Genomic DNA, 23,169 nt, shown 5'->3' with positions numbered 1-23,169 from the left:
GCCAGGGGCGCTCGGGGGCGCGCGGCCCGCGGGACCCGCGCGGGGCCGTGGGTGTGGCCGAGGGGCGTGGCGTGGGTGTGGACGCGTGGTGGGTGTGGCCGGGCCGGGGGCGGGGCCGCCGTGGGACTCGCGGCGGGGCCGGCGGCGGAGCAGGAAATGGAGGCGTGAGCGGGCGGAGCGGCCGGGGCTCCGCGCCCAGCGCTGACCGCGGGCTCGCCGCCGCCGTCGCCGCCCTCCCGTCACCGCCCCGGCCCGGCCCGGCCCGCCCCTGCCGCGGGGCCGGCACGTGAGGCTGCCCGGCGGCGGCGCCTCCCAGCGCGGCTGGGCCGGCGCGGCCCCCGCACCGCTGCGAGCCGCCCGCGGGAGGGGAGCCCCGGCCCGGCCCCCGGAGCGCAGCGCGGCGGTGCATGGGGCGGCGCGGACCATGCCGCGGAAGGAGCTGCCGCTGCCCGAGGGCTGGGAGGAGGCGCGGGACTACGACGGGAAGGTGTATTACATCGACCACGGCAGCCGCACCACCAGCTGGGTCGACCCCCGCGACAGGTGGGCGGCGGCGGGCGGGGACCCCGCGGCCGCGGTGTGCGCGCAGAGCCCGGCGCGGCTCCCCGGGAGCCCGGCCGGTACCTGTGGCCGTCCCCCGGCTCCGCTCGGGCTCCGCGGCGCGGCACGGCAGGGCGGGACGGTTCGTGGCGTTACCTGCGGGCCCGGCCTGTCCGGGCGGTGGCGGCCGGCTGCCCGCTGCACGGGAGGGGAGGGATGGAGGAGTCTCAGGGAGTTGTGTTGCTGCCGTTCTGGTCTCTGTCCTTGGCCGGCCCCAGCCGTGCCGGGACCCGCAGCGCACGCTGCTCCGCGGCTGCGATCGGCGCGGCCATGCGGCCCTTGCGGGGCTGCGAGCCCGCCCGGGGCTCGCTGCGCTGGCTCGGGGCAAGCTGGAGTCGCAGAGGTCTCGGCGGGCCCTGTCCTACATCGTGGCTACCTCTGCGAGTGGCCTTATAGAGTCTGGCCCTCGCGGAGCTCGCTGACTTCAGGGTGTCTCTGATCGCCCCTCATCGCCGCCTTCTTCTCTGCGGTATCCCCTTGCTCCTGCTTGCTCTGAGTAGTTCTTTTCTTGCATCGCTTACTTTGAAAAGATAAACAGAAAACGGGGTGCTGCTCAAGACCGAGGTCATTTCCAAGCATGTTGTATTTCCATGCTTGAGGCAGTCATGGTGATTCAGAGTACGGGAGCTTAGAACGTACAAGAAGCTCAACTACTGGATCACCGTTGAAATTAGAAGTTTTTAAATTTCTCGTTTAATGCTTTGTTAGCTGAAGTTCCCAGAAACAGGAACTCAAAGATCCATCCTAGTGAGCTGGAAATTCCAACAATCTGAACTATGCAGTTTGTGGTTGATAAATTTCACATACTTCCCCATCTGACAGTGAGTGTTTCCCTTGCTGTGGGGCAGAAAGTGCGATTTCTGAATTTGTGTTCCTTTCTTCCCCTTGCTCCAGCCATCAGTTCCTGGAGGGGGCTTCCATTCGTGGTGGGATGTCAGGACTTTGCCTCCACTCTGTTTACTTAGATGGGTGTTTTGTTAAACATGGAAGTGAATGATTGTCCAGTTTTACAAGATTTCAAGGAGTGTTCTGCATTCCAGGAATAATCCTTGTGTGTACTATACACAAATGTAACCTGCTGCCAGCCAGGGCTTTGGAACTCCTCTTAGGGTTCAGTTTTAGGAATGTGGTTGAGAAGGGCCAGCAACAGAGTTGTTTCAAGGTGTTTCTTTAACCTTCATGAAAGTCAGTGAATGCTTTCCTGGCATCCTTATTTTGTTCAGAGAATGAAGACAACTGAGAAATCTAATAGGCCTAATGCAGGCTTGTAAAAATTCCTGTGTGCCCTTGGTTAGTGATTCAAGAATGACAGAAATGACTTAATGGGTGGCTTATTTAGCCATGTGTACTGAGCTGTCACAGAATCATTACCTGCTCACCAATGCTGGAGGGGAATAATCAAACACATTCTGATATCTCCTATCACATGACGTTTGTTGTGCACATAGAAATACACCTGAATACATGTGGCCCTGACGAGCTTTGCATCTGAGTCATCTTCCAGTAGTGCTGCCAAGGAAACAACCTGCGTTGGACACTGCCTCTGAAAATCCACAAGGTTTTGAAGAGTCTGTTGGTCCACAGTAGAACAGCTATGTGACACAACACTTACCCATCATCTGGTGGACCATGAGCTTTTAAGAGCTGAAATTCTCCTCTGCCATACAGGAAAGAAGTTTCTCTTCCAAGTAATTACCACTGCCTGAGAAAAACAGTCGATGGGGGATTTCTCATCTGCTCAGGCCGCACCCCCAGCAGGGGAGTGAACTTGGATTTACACACTGAGCATTGAACTTTATCACTGTATTTTAAAGTTTAAATGTTTGAAAGGTTAGCAATTTTTAAGTCATATTTAAAATTGCTGCAGCTGAGATGTTGGTTTTGTGAATTTGCTACAGTGCTCTGTGTGCTGTGCTCACACATTCTGTCTGTAACCCAGCAAAAATCAATAGATATTGGGTAACGTGGCTGTAGAAATGCAAGTTTGAGGAATGTGGAGTCAGGGCTCACTCTGAACCCAGTGTCAGTGGGGACTTTTGCAAACCTGATCAGCGAGTAGCAACTGGTAGTGAAAGATAGAACACAGGTTTTTAAATCTTCCCTAAATCTTTCATTCCAGCTTAATTTAGTGGAAATAAACATGAGCAGGGATACCAGCTAGCTTCAGGGCATGGGCCATCCCACTGTTATGTGACAGCAGGTTTGCAGCCCTGCTGAAGTTGGTTTAACTGGCTGCCAGGGAAGCAGACCTGGCTGTGGGCACATGGGGGTCTGCAGCAGGGAAGGGGAGGCAGGGGGTGAAAGGTGAAAACTCAGCTGGCTTTGGGCTGTGAAATCAGAAGCTGGGCTGGTGCTTTTCCAGTTCTTGTTTAACACATGACTCTAGTCCTGCTGTTGGTGAGAGGGGCTGTTAGACTTTGCCAGGAGGAGGTCCTGGCACCTGGTGGCATCTCACTGTCCTGTAGAGCTGACCCGAGTGATGCTCAGGTGCCTTGGTTGAAGCAGCTGCATGCCAGAGCACTTTTGTACCTTTTAAGACTCAGGGTGCTCCTGAGAAACCAGTGGATGTTGGAGCATTTTGGGAAATCATCTAAGATTAAATAAACTGAAGAAATTTGTCATTTAACTGTTGCTGTCCCTATGGTATGGTGTAACAGAAAAGAATCAAGGTACTTTGCATTACAGGAATTTCAGGTTAAAAAGCTCTAAGGCAATTCTTCTGAACAGGTTGGGGGGAAAAACCAATACCCTGCTGTGTTTTCCCTTTTGTAAGAGGAAGTTCACATAGCTGCCTTTTTTGGTAGCTCAGTTGGGAATTAGATAAATCAGGAATTGAATACAGTGTGACAGAAGATCCAACCTTATTGAGCTGGGGGAGAAAATTTGTCATTCCTGGTTTTAAAACTAAGCACGACCTCTCAGGTCTGCACCAGTACATACCAGTGGGTAAACCATGCCAGAAAGCTGTCTCACTTGCTTTCTTTACACAGGGTGTGCATCTGCTCTGGAAGCTGCTGTGCTGGTGGCCAAACAGAAAATACCAGTGGTGTCTCGAAACTTTAGCACCAGCTGCTGCCTGTTTTTAAGCATCAGCATGAGCAGCACTTGAACAGCAGAGTGCCCTGAGTGAGATTTCAGCTTTCATCAGAAGTGAGGATTAGAGATGGAAATCTCTGTTCCTGTGCTATTCTGTCCTTGAGCTCTTTATGCCAGGTTTAGGGGAACTTCTACTCTCCTTCAGACTGTCTTGTAAGAGGATAATTTTTTTAACTTCTCCTTGCCTTTCAACACAGAAGCTTCAGGATGCACTGAAAATTTGGCTGTGCTTAATAATCCATCCCACTCTTGAATATTTGTGTTGCACTCTCCTACTGGCCTGGTGGTGTAAGCAGGTTTTTCTGGGTTATTTTAGAAGGAGCTGACTGAATTTCTCAATTCACTTCTATCATTGGACTCCTGCTGAGAATGAAAGTGATTGATATAGGAACAATTGTAGCTTAAATTTGGTGAAATCACTAAACAGCATCAGATGTTTTCAGTTTTGGGAGGTAGCAGTGTCTTTAATTGATGGCTCTTCATTTCTTGAAGGCTCTTGTTGCTTTAAAGGGTTGGGAAATGTTCATTAAGTAAAAGCCCAGATTCTGTATTTCCCACCTAAATTCCATTACTACTCCACATGGAGGTTATTCCACTATGAACTTCCAAAGTAGGTGAACAGATTTGCCAAGGTTGAGGGCCAGTGCATGTGGTGTAAGATCTTGTGTATTTAAAATAGTTAGGGCTACCTATTTACTCAGGAAGATTCAGCTTTGCTGAGCCCAAGGATTTTAGTGGAAAAAAGCCAGGCATATAATATGGAGAGCACCATCATCTAGCCTTGCCCTTCTAGGCTTTATGAGAAATGCTGTGGAGTATTGTCCCCTCTGTATTACTCTGATCTCTAAGCTTTTCATCCCCAGTCTGCTCTGCAGACTTGGTCTACAAACTACCTTTATTAAAGATTTAGAAATGTGAGCGTTGTGCTGAAAATTCGTATGTGACTGTCTACTCCTTGGATTACTTGCTTAAATGTAGAATAACTTTAATGACTGGAATAAAGCTGCTATTGCTAACTTAAATGTGAGAATCCTTCAAAAGAAAAGGGCTGGAAGAAGGGAGGGCAATGAAAGGCAGCAGGAACGAAAGGCAGCAGGAACAAAAGGCGTTGTGCTCTTCTGTAGATGAAAATCACTAAGCATAAGGAGAAGACAGAAAAATTCTCCAAGATAGAAAAGCCCGGGGAGAGAAATGCTCTTTCATCTGTGCCAACAGCATAGGTCATGCAGCTGAAGGCTGCTAGTTTGATGCCTGTTGTTGCCTTTCTTTGCTGATATCTAGCTAAGCACCCTGTCATATATATGTGAATCTTCTGCTTTCTCCTGTTTGCATTCCCCAAAATAGCTGACAGCTTTATAAGGAACAGGCAGCTCAGTGTGTGCCCATAGAAACTGCTGACCATTTTCCACGAGTACAGAAGGGAGTGACAAAAATGCAGTCCTCAAAGCCATCCAAATGGCACCTCGGAACAGGTGTCCTCATGTGTAGGATTTGTGCTGTTCTCATTTTTTTCCATAGTAATTGGTTTATGTAGGTGCTAGTACATAAGGAGACAAGGATAGCAAGCAAGATTGTTGTGACACTTCAAGTTATTTTAATTTGTTAATATCAAGTGTCCTCCAAGATGATTTAGCTCAGGATGCGCCTGTAGATTGGAAAAGTGGGTTGGAGCTGAAATCCGTCACACAGCTTCAGTTATAAAAGATCAGATTTTATTTTTTGGGGGGCAGTTGGGTTGATTTTTTTTTTCTTCTTCCCCGGATATCACAGACAAGCCTGGATGTTTTGAAGACTGCAGGGACTGCCTTCAGAGCCAGTGTGCTTCCTCTGTTGTGTAAGCTCACCTCACACTGTGGAGGGAACTGAAAACAACAGGTGTGATGCTTTTTAACAAGGGCATCACTGCTGAAGGTATGGTATGCACACGTGTGTAGAGACAGAAGATGTTGGCAGTTACTTTAGAATGACAAAAAGCACTATTTTATCTTGCCTCCCTATGGAACATGATAAAAAAGAAAAGGAAAAATGTGAGGCTTTGTTCAGCTTAGCAGCTTTTTAATGCATCTTGGGGAATTTTGAATCTTTAAGGATCAGAAATGCTTTTGAAGAAATCTCTGTAAATCACGTTGTTTAGAAATATGTAGGTTGAGCTTCATCTTCTGCTCTGGCAAGGTCATCTTGCTCACAAGTTCATTCCTTTAATTTTGCCTCAAAAACTGACAGCATGTGAAGTTAGAAGTTGCCACTAAATGGAAACTTATTTGGCAACAGAATCCACAAGCCCATTGCTTTGTTGGTCATATATTTTCATATCCAGTGGAATGGCAGGGAGTTGGCTAGTAAATTCCAGAAGATGTGGATATGACAGGGGAGATGTGGCTGCAGTGTTGGGCATCCCAGGCAGGTGCTTGGTGCTGTTGTTTTTGGGGCACCTTAAGCTGCTGCTTCTGCCAGGATGAAATTCTGTATCAGTGTAGGGAGCGAGGTGAGGAAGCTGGTCTGGCTGAAAAATGTAATTTTGCTGTCTGGGTTAATTTACAGAAACAGTTGGTCCAGGCTGTGTATGCTTGTGCAGAAACTTGTGGTGGCACAGCTGGGGCTGAGCAGGGAGGCTTGGAGGGGTGGGAGGGGGGCTGGCTCTGGTGGCAGTGCTGCTGAGGGTGCACTTGTGAAATTCTCCCCAGGCACTTGACCTGGTCAGGCTCTCTGTCAGCCCAGCTGAGGAGGTGTTCCCAGGTGCTTAGCTCTGCCCCATGATTTCTAATCGAGTTTTACAGGAAGAATGGATTTTCACTTGCTGGAGCCCATATGAAACCAGCAAAGAGGCACATCATTTCCTGAAGATATTCTTCACATGGTAGCTTTGTAACTAGTACAGTTATGGGAAGATGAGCTTGCAGCAAAATTTTCCTTGTCTGAATTTAATTTAAATACCTGTAGATTGTGCCAGAAAATGTACTGGAAAACATGGGAACATTTGTCCAAAGGAGTTTAATGAACTCACTTGTACATAACGAAGTGATGTTTGCTAGGTGGCTCAGGGGGATCCTGTCACTGACCCACCACTCCACCTTTTGGGACTGGCTCTAATCTCAGTTGCTGGAGGAGTCTGTTAGGAAATGATTGCTGTTGTGTGCTCCTGGAGGTGGCTGCAGGCTGCCAAGGCTGTCCTTGCTCTGTGCTCAGCATTCCGAGCAGTGTCACTGCCCCACAGCACGTTCCTGCAGCATCAGGGACACTGCTGAGCTCACGTCTGACAGGAGGGAAATGTCCTGGGCTGGGCTTGGCACTCGCTTGTGTCCTATGGGACACCTTCAGGCCTTTCTCAGAGAGGGACAGACCACACAGCTGGCTTGGGAAAGCCTTGGTCTCCCTGTGCCAGGGCTGGCTGAACCTGGTGGCCTTGAGTGCTGCACCAGCAGGGCAAGTGTTAGCTGGAATAATTAATCAGTAAAGAGGGGCGGCAGCAGCTTGGCAGTGTCAGGTGGAGGTATGTAGACTAGTGCTACTGCATGCACCTGTAGGAGAGCTATGCAGATTGACCACTTCCTTGGAGAGAAATACTTCTCATGCTGGCTGCTTGCCATTTGTGAGACCTGTTTAGTAAGGTTACGTACTTTGCTCGTGGTAATGAGGACTTGGCTTTATTTGAGCAGTTTAAGCTCAGTTCTTGTTCACAGAGCCTAAGGTTACTGTTCCCTCCTCCTTTAAAGCTACATGCGTAGATAATTGGCTGAACAAACAGTGGGCAAAACTGCTCCCTGCAGAAAAATAACTGCTTTTCACTGCCACTCATTCAGTGAAGTGGCATCTGGAAGACTCTCCAGATAGTCACAGGAGGTTTGGTGTGTAACAGGAAGATGCAAAGAAGCCAAATCCTGCAGCTGTCAGTGTTCTCTGTGTTTTTTCTGCTCTTGGATGGGTTCTCCTGGCTTGGTTTGTTCTCAGTTTACGCTGATACTTAACGGCTTCCACCCCAGCCACGATGTTCTGCAGCATAAGTACCCAACACATTTGAAAAACAGATGAATTGGTTTCTCAATCTCATGGAGGTGCTGTAGGGATTAATTAGTTCTGACAAAGTGCTTTCTGGCTGAGATGTCAAACTGACATTTCAGGACTAATGGTGTTGTTTAGCGAAACTGTTTGGTTCTCCTCAAATGCCTAATTACTATTTTAGAAGAATGTACTCTATGGAGGGAAGCTTTATTGATTTAAAGCACGCAATAAACAGTATTGATTTGCAAGAGGCAGTCATTCATATCTGCTCTGTGCAGAGCTGAGATGTAAGGTGGTCACACAGCTACTTTGAACTGAAATGTAAATGAAACTATTGCTTAAATGACCCTGCAACAGCGTGAAGATTTCTCATATGTGACTTTCAACTGCCTTAATAGCCTTGTACTCAGAACAAGGGCAGTCCCCTGCCAAGGAGAGGGCTCTCTGCTATTTTATCCTTCACAGCCCTACCCCACAGGGAGGATGTCCTGCAGAGGAGCAGCAGTGGATAAAATAACCTTCTGGACCCTTCAAGCAGCACAGGAAAATGTAGGTAACCCCAGAACTGCTCTGTGAAACCATACTGTGAATAATTTAGTGGTTAATTTTGCTTGTGCTAGGCACAACTTCAGATGTCATGAGCCAGCTGAGCCTCTGCAGCCTCCAGAAGATGTGCTAGAGGCACAGCTGCACTGGCTGTCCCCTTGGCCATGCAGCCTCCAGGCCATCAGGGCCATGAATCCCATGGGACATCCTCGAGGGGCTCAGGCAGGTTGGCACCATGGCTTGGCAACAAAAGCCTGTCACACCACAGGCCCTGGCTCCTGAGTGAAGAGGAGGAGTCATCTCCTGATATCTTCATCTTGGACACTGGCTCCATTGTTGGACTGTTTGAAACACTAAGTATATGTATGAGCTGCTTATCCAAATTATCTCTAAGGGGATTTGGGAGGGGATGATAATGGAAAGTATTTGGCTGTCCCGTGTCATGCAGCTCTGTGAATTATCCAGTTTGTTTCCTGTGAGGCATCTCAGGCTGGTGGCCTGTCTTGGGTGGTGCTAGTTATTTTTAGAAAAAAATAGTAAGAGTTACCTAAATTCTGATGACCTGTACTGTATCTAATTCCAGGTGAGTTTTTCATATTGAATTGTTGGGGATTTTTTGTTTGTTTGTTTGTTAAATAAATACTTTTAGCATGAATAACATTTGGTATTTTAGAGTTTTCGCATGGTTAAACTTAAAATTAAATCATCACTTTGAACAGGCTTTTTTGTTGGGGCATGGATGTGGTGGTGCTCGAGTGTATTTGATTGGTGGTGTGTTAACCCTGCAGAGAATAAGGAGGTTAAACTCTCCCATTCAGTGTATTATTCAACATTTCTCAACATCTGGTATCTCTCCACTTCATCTGTCAGTTGACCCACTTGTTTAGATTTTTCTGAAATTCCTTGAAGTCATCTCCACATCCAGCTAACCTAAATAGCTTGTTAGCTAGCAAGGCAGTAAGCCAGGTGTGCTATTTGTCTTTCCTTATGTTACTTTTCTTATGTCACACCACAAGGTCTAATCATCAGAGTTAACACAAGTTATTGTCTTGATGGGACTGTTTTATTCTTGTATGGGTGCATACACAGAAGGCTTTTAACAGCTAGTTCTCAAAACATTTTCCAGTATTCTAGACATGGCAGATTTGTCTGGCAAAGATAACTCTTTGCAGCCCTTACCGAGTGTTATTCTGTCATATTTTAGTCTGTATGTGGAGGGAAGTGTAATGTCATGGCTTCTGCCATGTCCCATGGTTTTACTGTGGCACTAAAGTTTTTTATGATATCTTAGGCTTCTTTTCTATGTTTTTCTTTTAAAATTTGGATGTGAAAACTCAGTTGAGTTGGTCTATAATTTGGAGTAAAAGTAAATACATTGTCATCTGTTAATTACTCATTGACTGCTGTGTGGCAGCCATGGTGAGTTGCTCATACAACTGGCTTACTAATAATTCAGTTTAGAAGGTATCTGCCGTCGTCTGCCTGATGCTAATGAAAACATGTGAATACTGTCTTAAAGCACATCTCATTTGCTTCTCTTGTATTCCTTGGGCAGTACTCCTCACTTCCTTTTTAAGATTTCTTTTCAGGAGAAGATTATGGGGATGGAAGGGGGGGGGGGGGGGGGGTTGCATGACAGGAGCCTGGCATGGTCACTTACAAAAGGGTTGCATGGATAAAAATCTTAGTTTGAAAAGACAAATTTGCAACTGAACTGGTCACATGGAGTCTTCCACTCAGGCTTGTTTTCACACATCTTTTATAAATGCCACTCTTATCCCTAAAGCAAATGTTCTGTTGAATTTTCTCATCTTTATTCTCTATTTGTCCAGTAGTCTGTAGCTAATACCCCAGAATGCTTCCTGGTTTCTTTGCTATCTGCTTCCCAGATGCAGGCTCCTGCAGTTTTGGATGGTAGCTCTGACAAACTGTGTTGCATCTTCAGTATCTTGGCTGGGCTGGTCCTTCACAGTGCAGTCACTGTGGGGTTTGGGTCAGGTGCTGTGGTGCTTCTTCCTTCCTGCCAGGAGGAGATCCCTCCGTGAGTGGAGGAACTCATGACTGCAGCTGAGCATGCTGCAGTTCACAGTCTGGTTTAGACCTGCCTGTTTGGGGCTGGGAGGATTTGGTCTTGTGTCAGACCACGTCCCATCGTGTCTCTGTGGCTGCTGCCACAGCCCCAGGCAGCAGGATGGGCCTGGAAGCTGCTCTGGTTTCCTGAGCAGAGCCAAGTGGCATTCAGGTCCTTGAAAGAAGGTGGCGCTTGGTGCAGTTAGCTCCTGGGTCCTGGGGTTTTGCTGTGTGTAGTACAAAAATGAGAACAGCCCAGGTGGTCTTCACACCCATAAACCTTCTGCTTGGAAACGTGCTTGTGGCACTCTGATGGAGCGTGGGATGTGGGTAAGTGTTCCTTTGCAGTCAGATTTCATACTGAACAGGCTTGCAGTAAATAACCAGAGTTTAATAATTTTAGCAACGCCCTTGAAAGGCTTCATTGTTTGAACTACCTGTCTGGAGTGGTTGGGCAGTTGTGTGGCAACAACTCGGAATGACAGTACTGCCTCTTACCTGTTTTTGTTGAAGACATACTGGAATGCTGCTTTGGTCCAGCTGCTTTGTGACTAGCCTAGATGTCTGTTTGAAGGTGTAGGGAATAATGAGGTTATGTCAGTATGAATTAGGGATTTCATGACAACGGTTTTATTATTTATGTTGCATTCTCCATATTTAGGGAGGGTTTACTCCCCCCTAGCTAGTGGCTTTGCAGTCAAAGGCAAGCTGTTGACCTGTCATTTTATACCTTTGTGTTCCCAGCTTTGGTGCACTTCTTTTCCAGTAATTATTCCTTCAACTTTTTCTCTCCCAAGCCATATAACATTGTTGCTTATTTCCCTTATGGCCACGTTTGCAGGGTCTTTAAAGCCTTTAGTACATAAGCACTTTGCCTGATGGTAGAAGGAGGTTTATGGAGTTAATAAAAAAAAAAAAGGCAAGAAGTACGCTGTAGGTAATAGATTCCAAAAATGCAAATTTGTTTAAGCAACTTCTTAAGAAGGGAGGGAGGAAGGAATTGAAGATTAAAACCTGTGTTTATATACACGTAGAAGCTGGAGGCAAAGCAATCCATTCATAAATATACAATAGGATTTATGTCATGGTGAGAAGTGCTACATGCATATTCATGTGTAATTTGCAAATCCTTTGGTGATTAAATACTTTACTCCAAACTCAAGAACTAAATAACCTTCTTGTTGAAATGAGATGTCCAACGGCTCTAATGCTTCTCTAGTGCAGGGGAAAGGCTGGCTGGTGTAATAGATCCGATACTTTAATTTTGACTCTATTAAAATATTTTTGGTGTGCTTTCGGCATTATTTTATTAGTATAATCGGGAAGTTTTGAACAAAGGATGAAGCAGAGAATGGCAAGAAATATTGTTAAGCCTATCATGCTATGAAAAGCAAATAGGCTTAGGAACTTGTTAGGATGTTTTTCTCTCAAACTGATTTTAATGTCAAATACCTTTATCTAAACTTTCATATCCCACGGGTAAACAAAGAGTGGAACTAGTAACAGCTTGGAGTGCTGCTGTTTTAAATAAGTAGCTTCGTGCAAGTGGAAGTGAATTGCCTTTAAACCATGTAGCCTCAGCTCTTCACTAAGAGATGGATATGAATACACTGTTGCCAATGCTTTACTTTCAAAAGTCTTTAAGTACTGTAGACCAAGTACATCCTTTCTAACATCATGATCAGGGAAAAATTCTGCTATGGAGTAACTGTTTCCTGCAGCTGGTGGTGTTGCATGCAGGTGAGTGCTCAGTGACAGTGCCACCTTCCTAGGTAGGGTGTGGTGATGCAACTGGTTTATCTAGCCGTCTGTCATGGCACTGAATGGTACTCTGAATGGGGACAGCAGCTGCCAGGCATCCTGCTGAAAAACAGAGCTCAGCCTGTGCCTCTGACTCTGCTGTGGTCAGGTGAGGTTGGGACTTGCCGTGTGATTCTGTGCCTGCTCTCACCTTCCTCGGGATCCTGTCACAGCTGGAAGTGACAGTTCTGCATCCCTTACAGCCACCAGCTGCTCTGCATGTTCAACAGAGTGGTGGCCACATGGCACTGGACCTCTGTGGTGGCTGGTGTGTGTGCATTGCTATGGGCAATCACGAACCAGAGCTCTTCTCAGCTCCTAAAAACTGGACCTAACCTGGTCAGTTCCATCTAGGTTAATTCCCTGTATACCCTTTGGGAAAGCTGTGGGTTATTCTTGTATCTGGACCATCACAAAGTGTTTCTTACTATGCTCTCTTGGTGTTCCTGGTGGCTCATTTTGGAATTGCTCCCTTTTTGGCTTATTTTGGAATTGCTCCTTTTTTTATCCTTTGTGCATAGTTTTGTGTTGTGAGAATATAAAGTACATTGATTCTAGATGGGAGAAGCCAACAGGGTTCTCATGTTCTTCCTTCACCCCTGAGATTAGTCCCTCTTTGAAAGTTGTGTTGTCTGATTTAGTTTTCCTCCTCCTGTTCTGTAACAGCCTGCCTGAGGGGTGCTTTGATTGAGCTGAACAAGAAGGCAGAGCATTGCACTCAACTCGCTAAGGATTATATATGCATTTTTCTGGCTGGCACAGGTGTAGCAAATTGCCCTTTTAGTCCTGTTTACTCGTTTTTCTCATTCAGTCACAGGTAGTTTCTGCTCCTTGGTGATCAGAGAAGAGCCCTGGGATCCCCTGCTTCTGTCTTGTGCTGTGATCAGGGGGCATGTGGCAGAGGCACTGTCCCTTCCCTGCCTGGGGGCTCTTCTGTACAAAGCTTTTCTTCAGCTGATTTGAAATGATGTTTCCAGGTAACTGTGAAAAGCTGTTGCTTTTACAATGAGCACCGAGAATTTGTATCATCTGCCACCTCAGAGTAGCAGTGTGTCTCAGGTGCTGGCTGGTCACAGAAGGGCATGAAGGTACAGCACTGAGTACTTGAAGAATATGAATCGGTGTCGTTCTGTGAGAAGCACCAAACTGAGCTAAACAAACCCAGTTCTCCTTAAGCTGAGTCCTGAGTTGGTGACTTCTTGGCTTTATAAGGTGGGTATTCACCCATCAAGCAGTTCAGATGCTTGGGGGAATGGTGGGGTGTGAGGTGTGGTGTTTCTGATTACTGTGACCAGATGTATGAGCTGGTTTTATGCCAGTACTTTTTATTATATGTCATGAGGAAATCTAACAGAGGTAATTTACAAATCCCATGTTTTAAAGGGGTGCTATCCAGGTAGAGGCTGGATGGGAGGTGAATTTGATTTCCCCCCCCTGTTTTAGTAACTATAAACAGTTGCCTCTGGATCGATCTCAGAAGGGTGCAGTGAACCATTGTTTAGAGTATGGTAACCAGTTGCAATTTTGCTGGTGGAAGTAAAAATCTTTGCCCTAGAGGTTGGTTCTGGCTATGGGCTGGAGCAGGATGAGGAGCTGCTGAGCCACCCTGCTGTGGGAGGTGGCCGTTCCTTTAGCCTGGCTGCCTGAGTCCTCACTGATTCTGCTGGCACGCAGAAAACTGCTCCCTCTCTTTTTGGGCACAGGTTCTGCTGCTGCAGTAACTTGGAACAGCCCAAGGTCTGTCTGGCAGCAGTGACAAGTTGAGGTGGGAGTGACCTTCCTGCCAAGCATGGTTCCCCTGGAAGTCACTGCTCACTTCTGAGCTGCTGTCAGTGCAGTTGTGCTGTGCTTGCCTGGCACCACGGGTGGTGAGTGTGGGTTCAGCCAGGCAGCTCTGTCACTTGTAGTTTGTCTTTCAAAGCAGACAGCTTAAATATCAGATTGATGCTTTCTCAGTGCTGTGCTGTGGGCTGTAATTCCATCTGCTGCAACATGGTGAAGGTGACACCTGAAAAGGTATGTGCTGTTTTCTGGATGTCCTCCCTGTACCTTCTGCATGCAGAACTGGAGGCACCATTTTACCTGCTTGTTGGCCTTGCTCAGCATGTGGGTGCTTGGGAGCCTAGCAAAACACTCAGTATTTTTTTCTCTGAAGTGCTGCTAGAATTTCAATGTCATATTTCATTCATCCTGACCACTGCAGTTTCTGCAGTATCACCACCCTTTGTCTTCACTGCTTTGTAACAGTAAAAGCATCTGTTTATGCCATTGATTTGGCAATTATTAGAAGGACACTGAGCAAAAGACATTATTAGTGGTAAGCAGGAGTGTTCAAACACCTCTGCCTGTAGGGTCTGTCTTTTTAATAGTTCTGCAGATTCATCACTGATTTTGGAACTTGATTGCAAGTCTGCTCTCTGGATCAGTCTGTAGATTAAAGTTACTACACAAGGGCAGCAGGAGTACTTTCTTTGTCAGAGAATTTTTCAGCTTGATCTTTGTAGGTGAGCTGAACTGTGGATAATGATTTATTTAGCCATGCCGGGTGGGAGTAAGTTAATATGCATGTCGTGAATTCTGCACTGGTGGTGTAGATCAGCATTTGTATAGAAATGAATAAAAAGGGCAACACAGTGAAACTGTTTACTGAAAAAAAAATTGCTGGCATGGGAGTTGCATTTCATTCAGGTGCTGATGGTGAAGTAGTAGTGAGTTAAACAGCATATTTCAAACCTGTAAGGTCTCATGATGGCTTGCTTAATAGCAGGTGTACAGTACTGTAAGGCACAGTGTCAGATCTATCAAACACAGCTTTGACGTAAGGATGAAAATGAATAGCTGAGATATTTTAGGTAATTGCCTTGAGCAACAGTGATGGTTGTATTCAAGCAGCTTCAGTGAGTTATAAACAAGCTTCAGCTGAGGGCAGATCAAACAACTGATGATTTGCACAGCGCCTGTTGTGGTTTGCCTGGAGAACAGCACACATAGTGTGTGCAGGCTGTACTCCTGAATTTCTGGTTTTTTGTACCCACAGGGGAGTGGGTGTTCAGATAACACTTTCCACCTCCCCAGCTACTTTAGCTTTACCTCAAGTGTCTTGCAACAAATACTGGTTTTGACTGAGGGAGACTGACTCATTCAGCTGCTTCTTATCCCTTGGCATATATAAAGGCTACAAAACCTGATAGTGATGGAGAAAAAGTGTTACTGAGGGATCTTGGCAAGAAATACTACTTTACGCTGTCTGAAAAAAAAAGCCCCCAGCTTTCTCCTTTTTTTATTTGGATGGAAGAAGGGAAAACACGACTGAGTTTGGACAGGAATGTCTTTCTGACAATGTCAGCTATAAGAAATCTGTACTATGCATAGAGAAGACTGGCTTTGAAGTTAGCTTGGTTTTCAGAACCTTGCTTTCTGAATTTCGGGGGAAGGTACTAGTGACCTGGGGTATTCCAGGCCTCACAAGAAAATCTCAGAAGTGAAATGTCTTGTGCCTTAAAGCATCTGCAGATCCTACAACTTATTTGCTAGTCTGCTTTACAAAGAGGGCATTATTTTTGTGAGGAGAGCATAGGTGTAGCTCACCATCTTCTTTTCCTGACTACGTCCCCTGCATTGAAAACTGGGAGGAAGAAAATACCTTGTCACAGATGATCAGGAGCTGGGGCTTGCTATGACAGAACACGAAGAAGTGTGATTTCCTACTGTGCTAGGTTTGTGTGGCCTCTACTAGATTTTAAGAGCTTATTTTGACCAACTTGTATTTTCCAAGACAAAGCTGAAATTCTTGCAGATTTGTGCCTTCTGCTGCTTCCTTCAACTTGCAGGGAAGAAAAACATGTGAAAATTGAGGTGTTTTGGCTTGACTTGTTACAAAGCCCCAAAATAATATTCTGTGCGTTATGCACCAAATGCTGAAAATCCTATTTTGGAGTTTGCATCAAATAATAGGCAATATGGCAATACATAGTTGGTAAAAATAGAAAATCTGGTGCCAAATACATCCTCTTGAAAGTATTGCACAGTCTGTAGGTATGTGATTGCTTCGGATAGGGCTGTCCACAGGATGTAGCTGTGCTATGTGGATGAAGCCAGTCAAAGTGGTTAGAGAATGTTATGTCAGTCATTTAGAGATTTGGGAAGTTAAAGTGAAATCCTCATCAGAAGAAATTCAACAATTGCCAGAAACATCATATAATCCATAAAAAACATAGCTCTCACTCCCAGTTTTTGCATTAAAAGCCCCTGGATGGTTTGGCCACATGCAGCGTGGAAGGGAGCCCTGGTCTGAGCCGCAGACTGCGGAGAGCTGGGGTGCTCTGGGGAGAGCAAAACTCGGTACCAGTAAATGAAACGAACTGGTGATGACTGAAGGGAACACATCTCTGGTGTGCTGCAGCATTCTCTCTGGCAGACACCTAGGACAGGGATCTCCATCTGGCGTGGGCTCGGCCCTCGAGGAGTGGCTGCTGCCATAGGAACCGCAGTCCCTCCGACCCTTGTGCCGGGATAAACCCGGGACAGCGCCGCTCTGGGCTCCGATGGCGAGCCCTTTGTCCTCACAACCCATCACCTGCACTGCTGCCGTGTCCTCCCCAACACGCCTCTTGCAGCTTCAGAATATGCCTTAAACATTATGCTGCGGTCTGCTTCCAGATGCTCAGTGATAAAAAAAGGAGTAAGGATTTTTACCATCTTTGGGGGAGCGATATGTGCAACTGAGGGTCACAGCAGCCGGTCCGAGCCCTCACAGGGCTCAGCTTTGTATTCAGATGCGCTGGCCTGAGAGCTGCAGACATTCCAGATACTTGTGTTCGTTTTGGCTGTATCCAGGCACGCACTCACAAAGAGCAAGATGCGTGCAGTGAAGTATAAATCCCGTCCTCTAATGACTCAAAGCACTGTTGTGTGCGCATACATGCTTAACAGATTGTATAATTAGCTGGCTTTGTAAGCTGGCAGCATGTACGATTCTCCAGTAGCCCCCTAAAAATCCTGTGTGGTGTAGGGAGCGTACGCAGGTCCTGAAGCTGCTTGTATCCATGCAGGGATGAGTGCTGGGCACAGGAGAGGGGCTGCATCCCCTGTGCCCGATGGAGAACGGCTTCCCATGCCCAGTGCCACTACCTCTGCCCGTCCCTGAGCCCTGGGCTTGCAGCAGCTCTTCTTTTCCCCTTGGCTGCTGCTGCTGGGCTGTTTTGGCTGGGTGCTCTGGGGACAGGGGCTGTCCCCCAGGCGGTCCCGGCGCAGTGTCCTTGGAGACAGGCTCGGTGGATGCAGCCAGGCCAGAGCCCGTGAGTTCGATTAGGCATCGGCCCAGACTGCAGCCCGGTTTTTTCGGCAGTATTTAACTCGGGAGTCGCAAGGCTCCTGCGGAGCTCCCCCGGCCCTGCAGCACGGGCACAGAGGTGTTGCGGAGCGGGGCTGGGCCGTGCCGGTGTCCGCGACACGCCGAGGCCGGGAGCAGCACCGGGGCTGCCTGCTTGGGGTTTCACTGGAGCCGGGGGCAGGGCGGCGAGCCCGACCTTGAAAAATCCTTATCGGGATGAAAAGGTGCAGTGAGGGAGCGCGTTCCTGCGGGCTGTCAGCGGGCGCTGCGGCTGCACGGCTCCGGGAGATGGGCTCCCACTGCCCGGCTGGTCCCAGGGCTGCGGTGGGCTCGGGCTGTGCCAGCCCCAGGGATAGGCTTCTGGAGCCGACTGCTTCTGTGCATCCACACGTGATAACCAGCGTGGAGGCAGTAGGAAGGCGAGCTCTGGCAGCTGGAGAAGATGGGCCACTTGAGAGGACCGGGTTTAATAATTCCCTGGCAGGTGAAGCTCGTCTGTGAGTTTGGTGCCCCGAAATCTGGGCAGCAGCCGGACAGCTCCTGCCAGCCAGCAAACGGGGCCGTGGTTTTCCCCAGTGCTGCTTCTGTTCCTGACCCTCCTCTGTCCCCGGACTGCTGAGTCCCCCTAACCCAGCAGGGAATGCCCTGGTCAGAACGGTCTGGGTGCTGTTCTGCTCTGTTGCTGAACAGAAGCAGTTAGTGGGAGGGCTTGGAGGGTGCACAGCTGCTGGTCTGTAGGAAAAGCTGTGTAGGGTGAGGTGGGAGAGATGCTTTTTAGAGGAGCAACAAACCCTTAGCCTGCCTCAGTTGCTGATGTCCTTGTGCTGCGGATCCAACACAGTTCTCCCTCTCTCCCTCTGCTAGCACAGGTACTTGTACAGTCACATGCTAAATCAGGTTAAATAACTGCACCTCCTAGAAATTGATCCCTTTCTGAGATGATTTTTGAGTGCTTCTAATCCTGAAGTGTTTTGCAGGTAAGTGACACTGTACAGATAAAGCAACCCTTGCCGTGCAAAAAAGTAATCAGCACGTACTACTATGAATATGTGCTGTAAAATGAAAAATGCTGCATTCCTGAAGAAATCCAAATATTGTTACAGCACTTCTGTTGCTGAGGCTGTGCTGCAGCTTTGGAAGCAGATACTTAAAATTCATTGGTTTATGGTGGGTTTTTTTCCTCTTGACAAGGCTAGAATAAGACCTGTCTTTCTCCATGGCTATAGGAACATACCCCTGTGTACTGTGTGTTTTTTTGTTAGAGGAATTCAGGCATTTACTGATGTCTTCGATAATTCCTTTCTAAATGCTTAGCTTAGAGCATTTGCATAAAACCTTCTCAACTTAACAAGTTCATATTTTTTTCACTTTTGAGGATCTAGTAATTTGGATATGTACTAATGACCTTGGGGCATTTGGTTTTAGGCCTTGTGGAATGGTGCGGCCTCAGCCCAAGTTTGGTGGAACTTGCCCCTGCTGACAGTGGCAGTCCTGTTGCTGTAGCACATGAAGAGTTGTTTCCCTGTTGAATGAGCTGAATCAGCTTGCTGAGGAGTGACTTGAGCAGTCGTGCCACCCCCTCTGATGCTCCTGTGGAAGTGGTATCTGGTTGTGTTGAGTGGCAGAGTCGTCAGGGTTGGTATAACCTGGCATGTGCTGTATCTAGTGTGATTACAGAGAATGTGCTGCATGTGCAGAGCCTGCTTCTGAACAAAGCACAGGATGGTGTGAACACACCTTTTCTGTCAAAGCTTGGCCTTGCTGGCCAGCTTCTTCATTGCTCTGAGCTTCATGCCATGACTTCAGCTTCTCTTTGCCACAATACTTAAAACAAATTCAGCATCTCTGGCCTCTTTCTTTGGCGTTGTCTGGTTTGCTAAGCTGGGATTAAGTGCAACCTGTTTGTTGGGATTCTCCTCCTTCATTTTTTAATGTGGAGCAGCTAGGATGGTGGTAGTGACGCTGGTGTCTGCTGTCAGACAAGCCAGGAGCTTGGCTGAGGTACATACCTCCTGCATATGTATGGGAAAAGTGGGAATACAGAGACAGCAAAAAGACACAAACCATCTGTGGGTTTAGCCACCTTCACCACGGTATACTGGAAAGAGGAAGACTGTTCCTTTGGAAGGAAGGAGGTTCCTGTGCTCTTGGTCATAAACGAAAGTAAAATAGTAGCTAAATATTAATAAAGATAATATGTAAGGTGTGTCCCTGACACATACCTGGAGCATGAAGTGTGAGCAGGCAGTGATAAAGTGATATGTATGCTGAGTCTCTGCGTAGTGGAAAGAAATGCAGTCTGTTTCGACCCGAGCAATAACTGAAAAGCCGAATCCTCAGCTGGTTTGTGCCATTTCTGAGCTGGCAGAAGGACTGTTAAGTGGGCTTTAAACTGCCCCAGCAAGATGGGAAAGGAGAATGCAAGAGAGCAAGTGGCATTATAACTTCCATATTAACACAAATTTGATCTGTTGGCAAAATATATTCATAGTGGATCATTAAAAATAAACGGTGTTTGTGAGAGTAAATCAATCAAACTCACTTGGTGATGCAAATCTCACTTTTGCTGTCCTCAGATGTGTGAGCAGCCTTCAATAGTTGTTGATTTGTATCGACTCCCTTGCAATGTGTGAAGTACTGAGCTATGTTTAGTGCTTTGTACAGTTCTGCCTATAAATACAGTTTGGCATGATTTTTTTTGTGGCTTAACTACATGGTAAATCAAGGCTTTGTTACTTTGGATGAAAAATATACTAAACCTATTAATTTTATACTCTTACCTTCTAACTCTACATCTCCTAAAGCTTTACTCTCACAAGGTTGTTCTGGAAATTTGTTATTATTCTGACATTTCTGTTCTTTTTAATACAGTATGGCTTTTCAGGATCTGAGAAAACATTGCCTCAACACTTACAGCAACAGTAGTAGATAGTAAAGCTTGTATTGTGAGTTCTAGTGCTTCTGTGCTTCAGCAGTGCTGCATTCATGAGCTGAGGGCTGTTCAACCTGGGCTTTTTCCTCCTTGGATCAGAAGTGAGTTGCCATGCTTTCATTTCCAAAGGCTATCCTTAGTGCTAACTCACAAGGCTGAGTCTGTTGAAATAGTTCTGGTTTGCCACTTCTGAAGGAATGGATGGCAGGGATTGCAGTTTGAAGGGCTATGCTTATGCTGGGTGAGTATTTGTGAATTCACAAGTGCTTTGCAAGCAGAAGAATTTTTATTCTCCTGTGTTGTCCACTGCTCTGACATCATCTTGACCAGGCATCTGCTCCTATTCTTGCAGGCATCCCGAAATACTCCTGTTCATTCCTGGTACTGCTGAGTTTATGATGGCATTGAAGGGGCCTGTGAGTGCCCTGAGGCCCCTTGGTGGTTCATGTGGCTTGGTAGTTTCCTCTGTGTAGCAGGGTTCTGCTCTGTCTGGCCAGATTTCCGAGGTAGCAGCCTGGTGTCAGATCAGAGCCATGCAGTAATGTTTTCAGAACTAGGCACTGCATAAGGGGTGAGTGGCTGCAGCTGATCTGACTTAGGGCAAGGAGCAGAAGTGCTCTGGTGATGCCCTGCCACTTGCCTAGACTGTGTTCTGCAAGGGGTGCAGACCAGAGAGCCTGCTGATGTTGCTGTTGGGGATTGAGACCATCAGATAGCTCTATAACTCAATCAGAACGTTTATAACATAAAAACAGCAAGCAGGCAGCCCCACCAAAGCTGCAATATGGATGAGCAATTAGCCCAGTGCTAGCAGGAGGTGAATCAGGGAGCAGCATGCCAACCATGAGCATGTAAAACAAACTCCTGTGATTCACTTGCCCTTTCCAAATAGTTTTTCATACTAGCAATGTTTGCTTTCTACACTGGGGAGATCAGAAGAATCCAGTGATGCCACCCTAGGGTTGTCTATTTTCCCACTTCAAATGTCATGTGAATAAAGGGCTGACAGGAGGCAGCTGTTGCAGGAGGCATTTGCTGTTCACAGGTAGAGCATGCTGGTGAGAAGTACAGGAGCATGCTTTTCTTCTGAAAGAATTCAGGTTTGTAATCACTGTATATGAGGTGTAAATTCCATGTCTGATGAAGCCCAGTTGTGGAGTGAATCCCCAGTCTCTTCCCCATCATTCCTTCCTGGATGGTGAGCCCAGTGCTCACTGCACTGCACGTGTTCCTGAATGCTGAGGTAGGGCAATTATTCCATACTTGCCTCCTTGCTGAGATCTCAAATATTTATCTTTTTCTGACAGTAGCTATTGGTTCCCTGCTCTAGGACCTGTATTGTGGGGGGGAGTTTGTCCTGTACACCTCCTTATCTTGAGGCATCTTGCCAATATAAACTGCTGCCACCCACACTAGGCAGCCTTTCAGGGAAGCAGGAATGCAGGCTCTAAGAGCAGAGACAGAACCTTCCAGTTCATAATCTCCCAAATATGCCAGGGAACTAGTCTGACTACTCTGGATGCCTGGTAGACAATTCACCCCATGCTCTCAAGTGACCAGTCCCCTTATTCAAAAACAGATGAACTTCCAAGTGAACAGAAGGCTGACTTTATTTATAGTTAATCTGCTCAGGCTGTGCTTGTGGCACGGCTGCTTTCCATCCTGGAAGAACTGGAAGCAAACTTAAAAACCAATTTCAGCTATTTAAAACTAAAGATGTTTGAATTACTTGCATGGTTAAATTCCAAATCTTGCTTGCTTTTGATTCAGTAGTACTGTTCTCATCAAGTCGTACCTTACACTTTTATATCTTTTCTGCTGAATTAGTTCAGGAAAGCATGCAGGATATAGAGGCTGGCAGTCAGGTTAATGTTGTGAGAAGCCTCATCTCCCATTTCCTGACTTTTTAACCTTGAACTATCCCAGGAATTTTTGCATTTGAGTGATTAAGAAGGTATGACTGACCTCCTGGTTCCAGAACTGGTTTGTTAATCACTGGGAATGATCTAAAATCTGCAAGTGGTTTTTGATATCCTTCTCCTTGCAAATAACTTAGTTGTTCTTTGCTTCCAGGGGTAAATGATCTGCACTGAAAAGACACACACAGGCAAACAGACTGTCAGTGTGTGCAAAGTAGAGCTTGAAAACATGCGGGCCTTTTCAGCAGTGGATGGAACAAGCAAGCAGCTGATTGTACTGGTATTCTAGGCATACTTTTTGTGCTTGGTGGGGTCATAAACCATATATTATATAGATTAATGCTTCTCTGAATCTATTTGACTAGTAGAAATGTATAAATGCTTTTGTGTTCAGAGTACCTGAAATACAGACTGGTGCCTGACTTTCAGGTGTCTTTGGTGTCTCCTAATCTCTTTTGTGGAGAATCTGCTTGGACAGTATGTGACTAATTTCTGTATAAAAGAAGAATTTAGCTGTTACCTGCTCATGTAACAGCAGTAGAGGGTCTAAGTGGCAAATTACAACTCAAGATGACCTTAACACGGTACAGAGGTTACCATCATGGCCTGGCCAGAAAACACTGCGGAGTTCTTGAGTGTCAGTAAAAATGTGTAAAATTAATGATAGCTTGAAAGATAAGCTCTGAGGATAGATGTTGGACTTGCTTATCCTTGAGGTGGCCCAGTGCATGAAGCATTGGGGGCCAGGAGGAAATACAAGGGGAAAGAAGTCTTCAGGAAGCTGAGAAGATGCTCAATAAACACTGCAATGAAGGCAACCACTTCTGAAAAGCAGACAGCTCTGCAGTTTGAGTTGCTTGAGGAGATGTGTTGTT

General features: G+C 46.6%; 1 protein-coding gene across 1 annotated transcript in view; it reads left to right on the top strand.

The window, feature by feature from the left end:
• The first annotated feature begins 424 nt into the window (after positions 1 to 424).
• WWC1 (WW and C2 domain containing 1) overlaps positions 425 to 23,169 on the top strand; it is a 65,701-nt gene continuing 42,956 nt past the window's right edge. Inside the window, exon 1 of the mRNA XM_062502069.1 lies at positions 425 to 543. Coding sequence (XP_062358053.1) covers positions 425 to 543 — 119 coding nt within the window. The remainder of the gene's footprint in view (positions 544 to 23,169) is intronic.

The sequence above is a fragment of the Cinclus cinclus genome, chromosome 14, assembly GCF_963662255.1.
Source record: "Cinclus cinclus chromosome 14, bCinCin1.1, whole genome shotgun sequence".
Classification (NCBI taxonomy): Eukaryota; Metazoa; Chordata; class Aves; order Passeriformes; family Cinclidae; genus Cinclus; species Cinclus cinclus.
The sequence above is the reverse complement of the archived record's forward strand: the minus strand, read 5'-3'. Positions and strand labels throughout refer to the sequence as shown.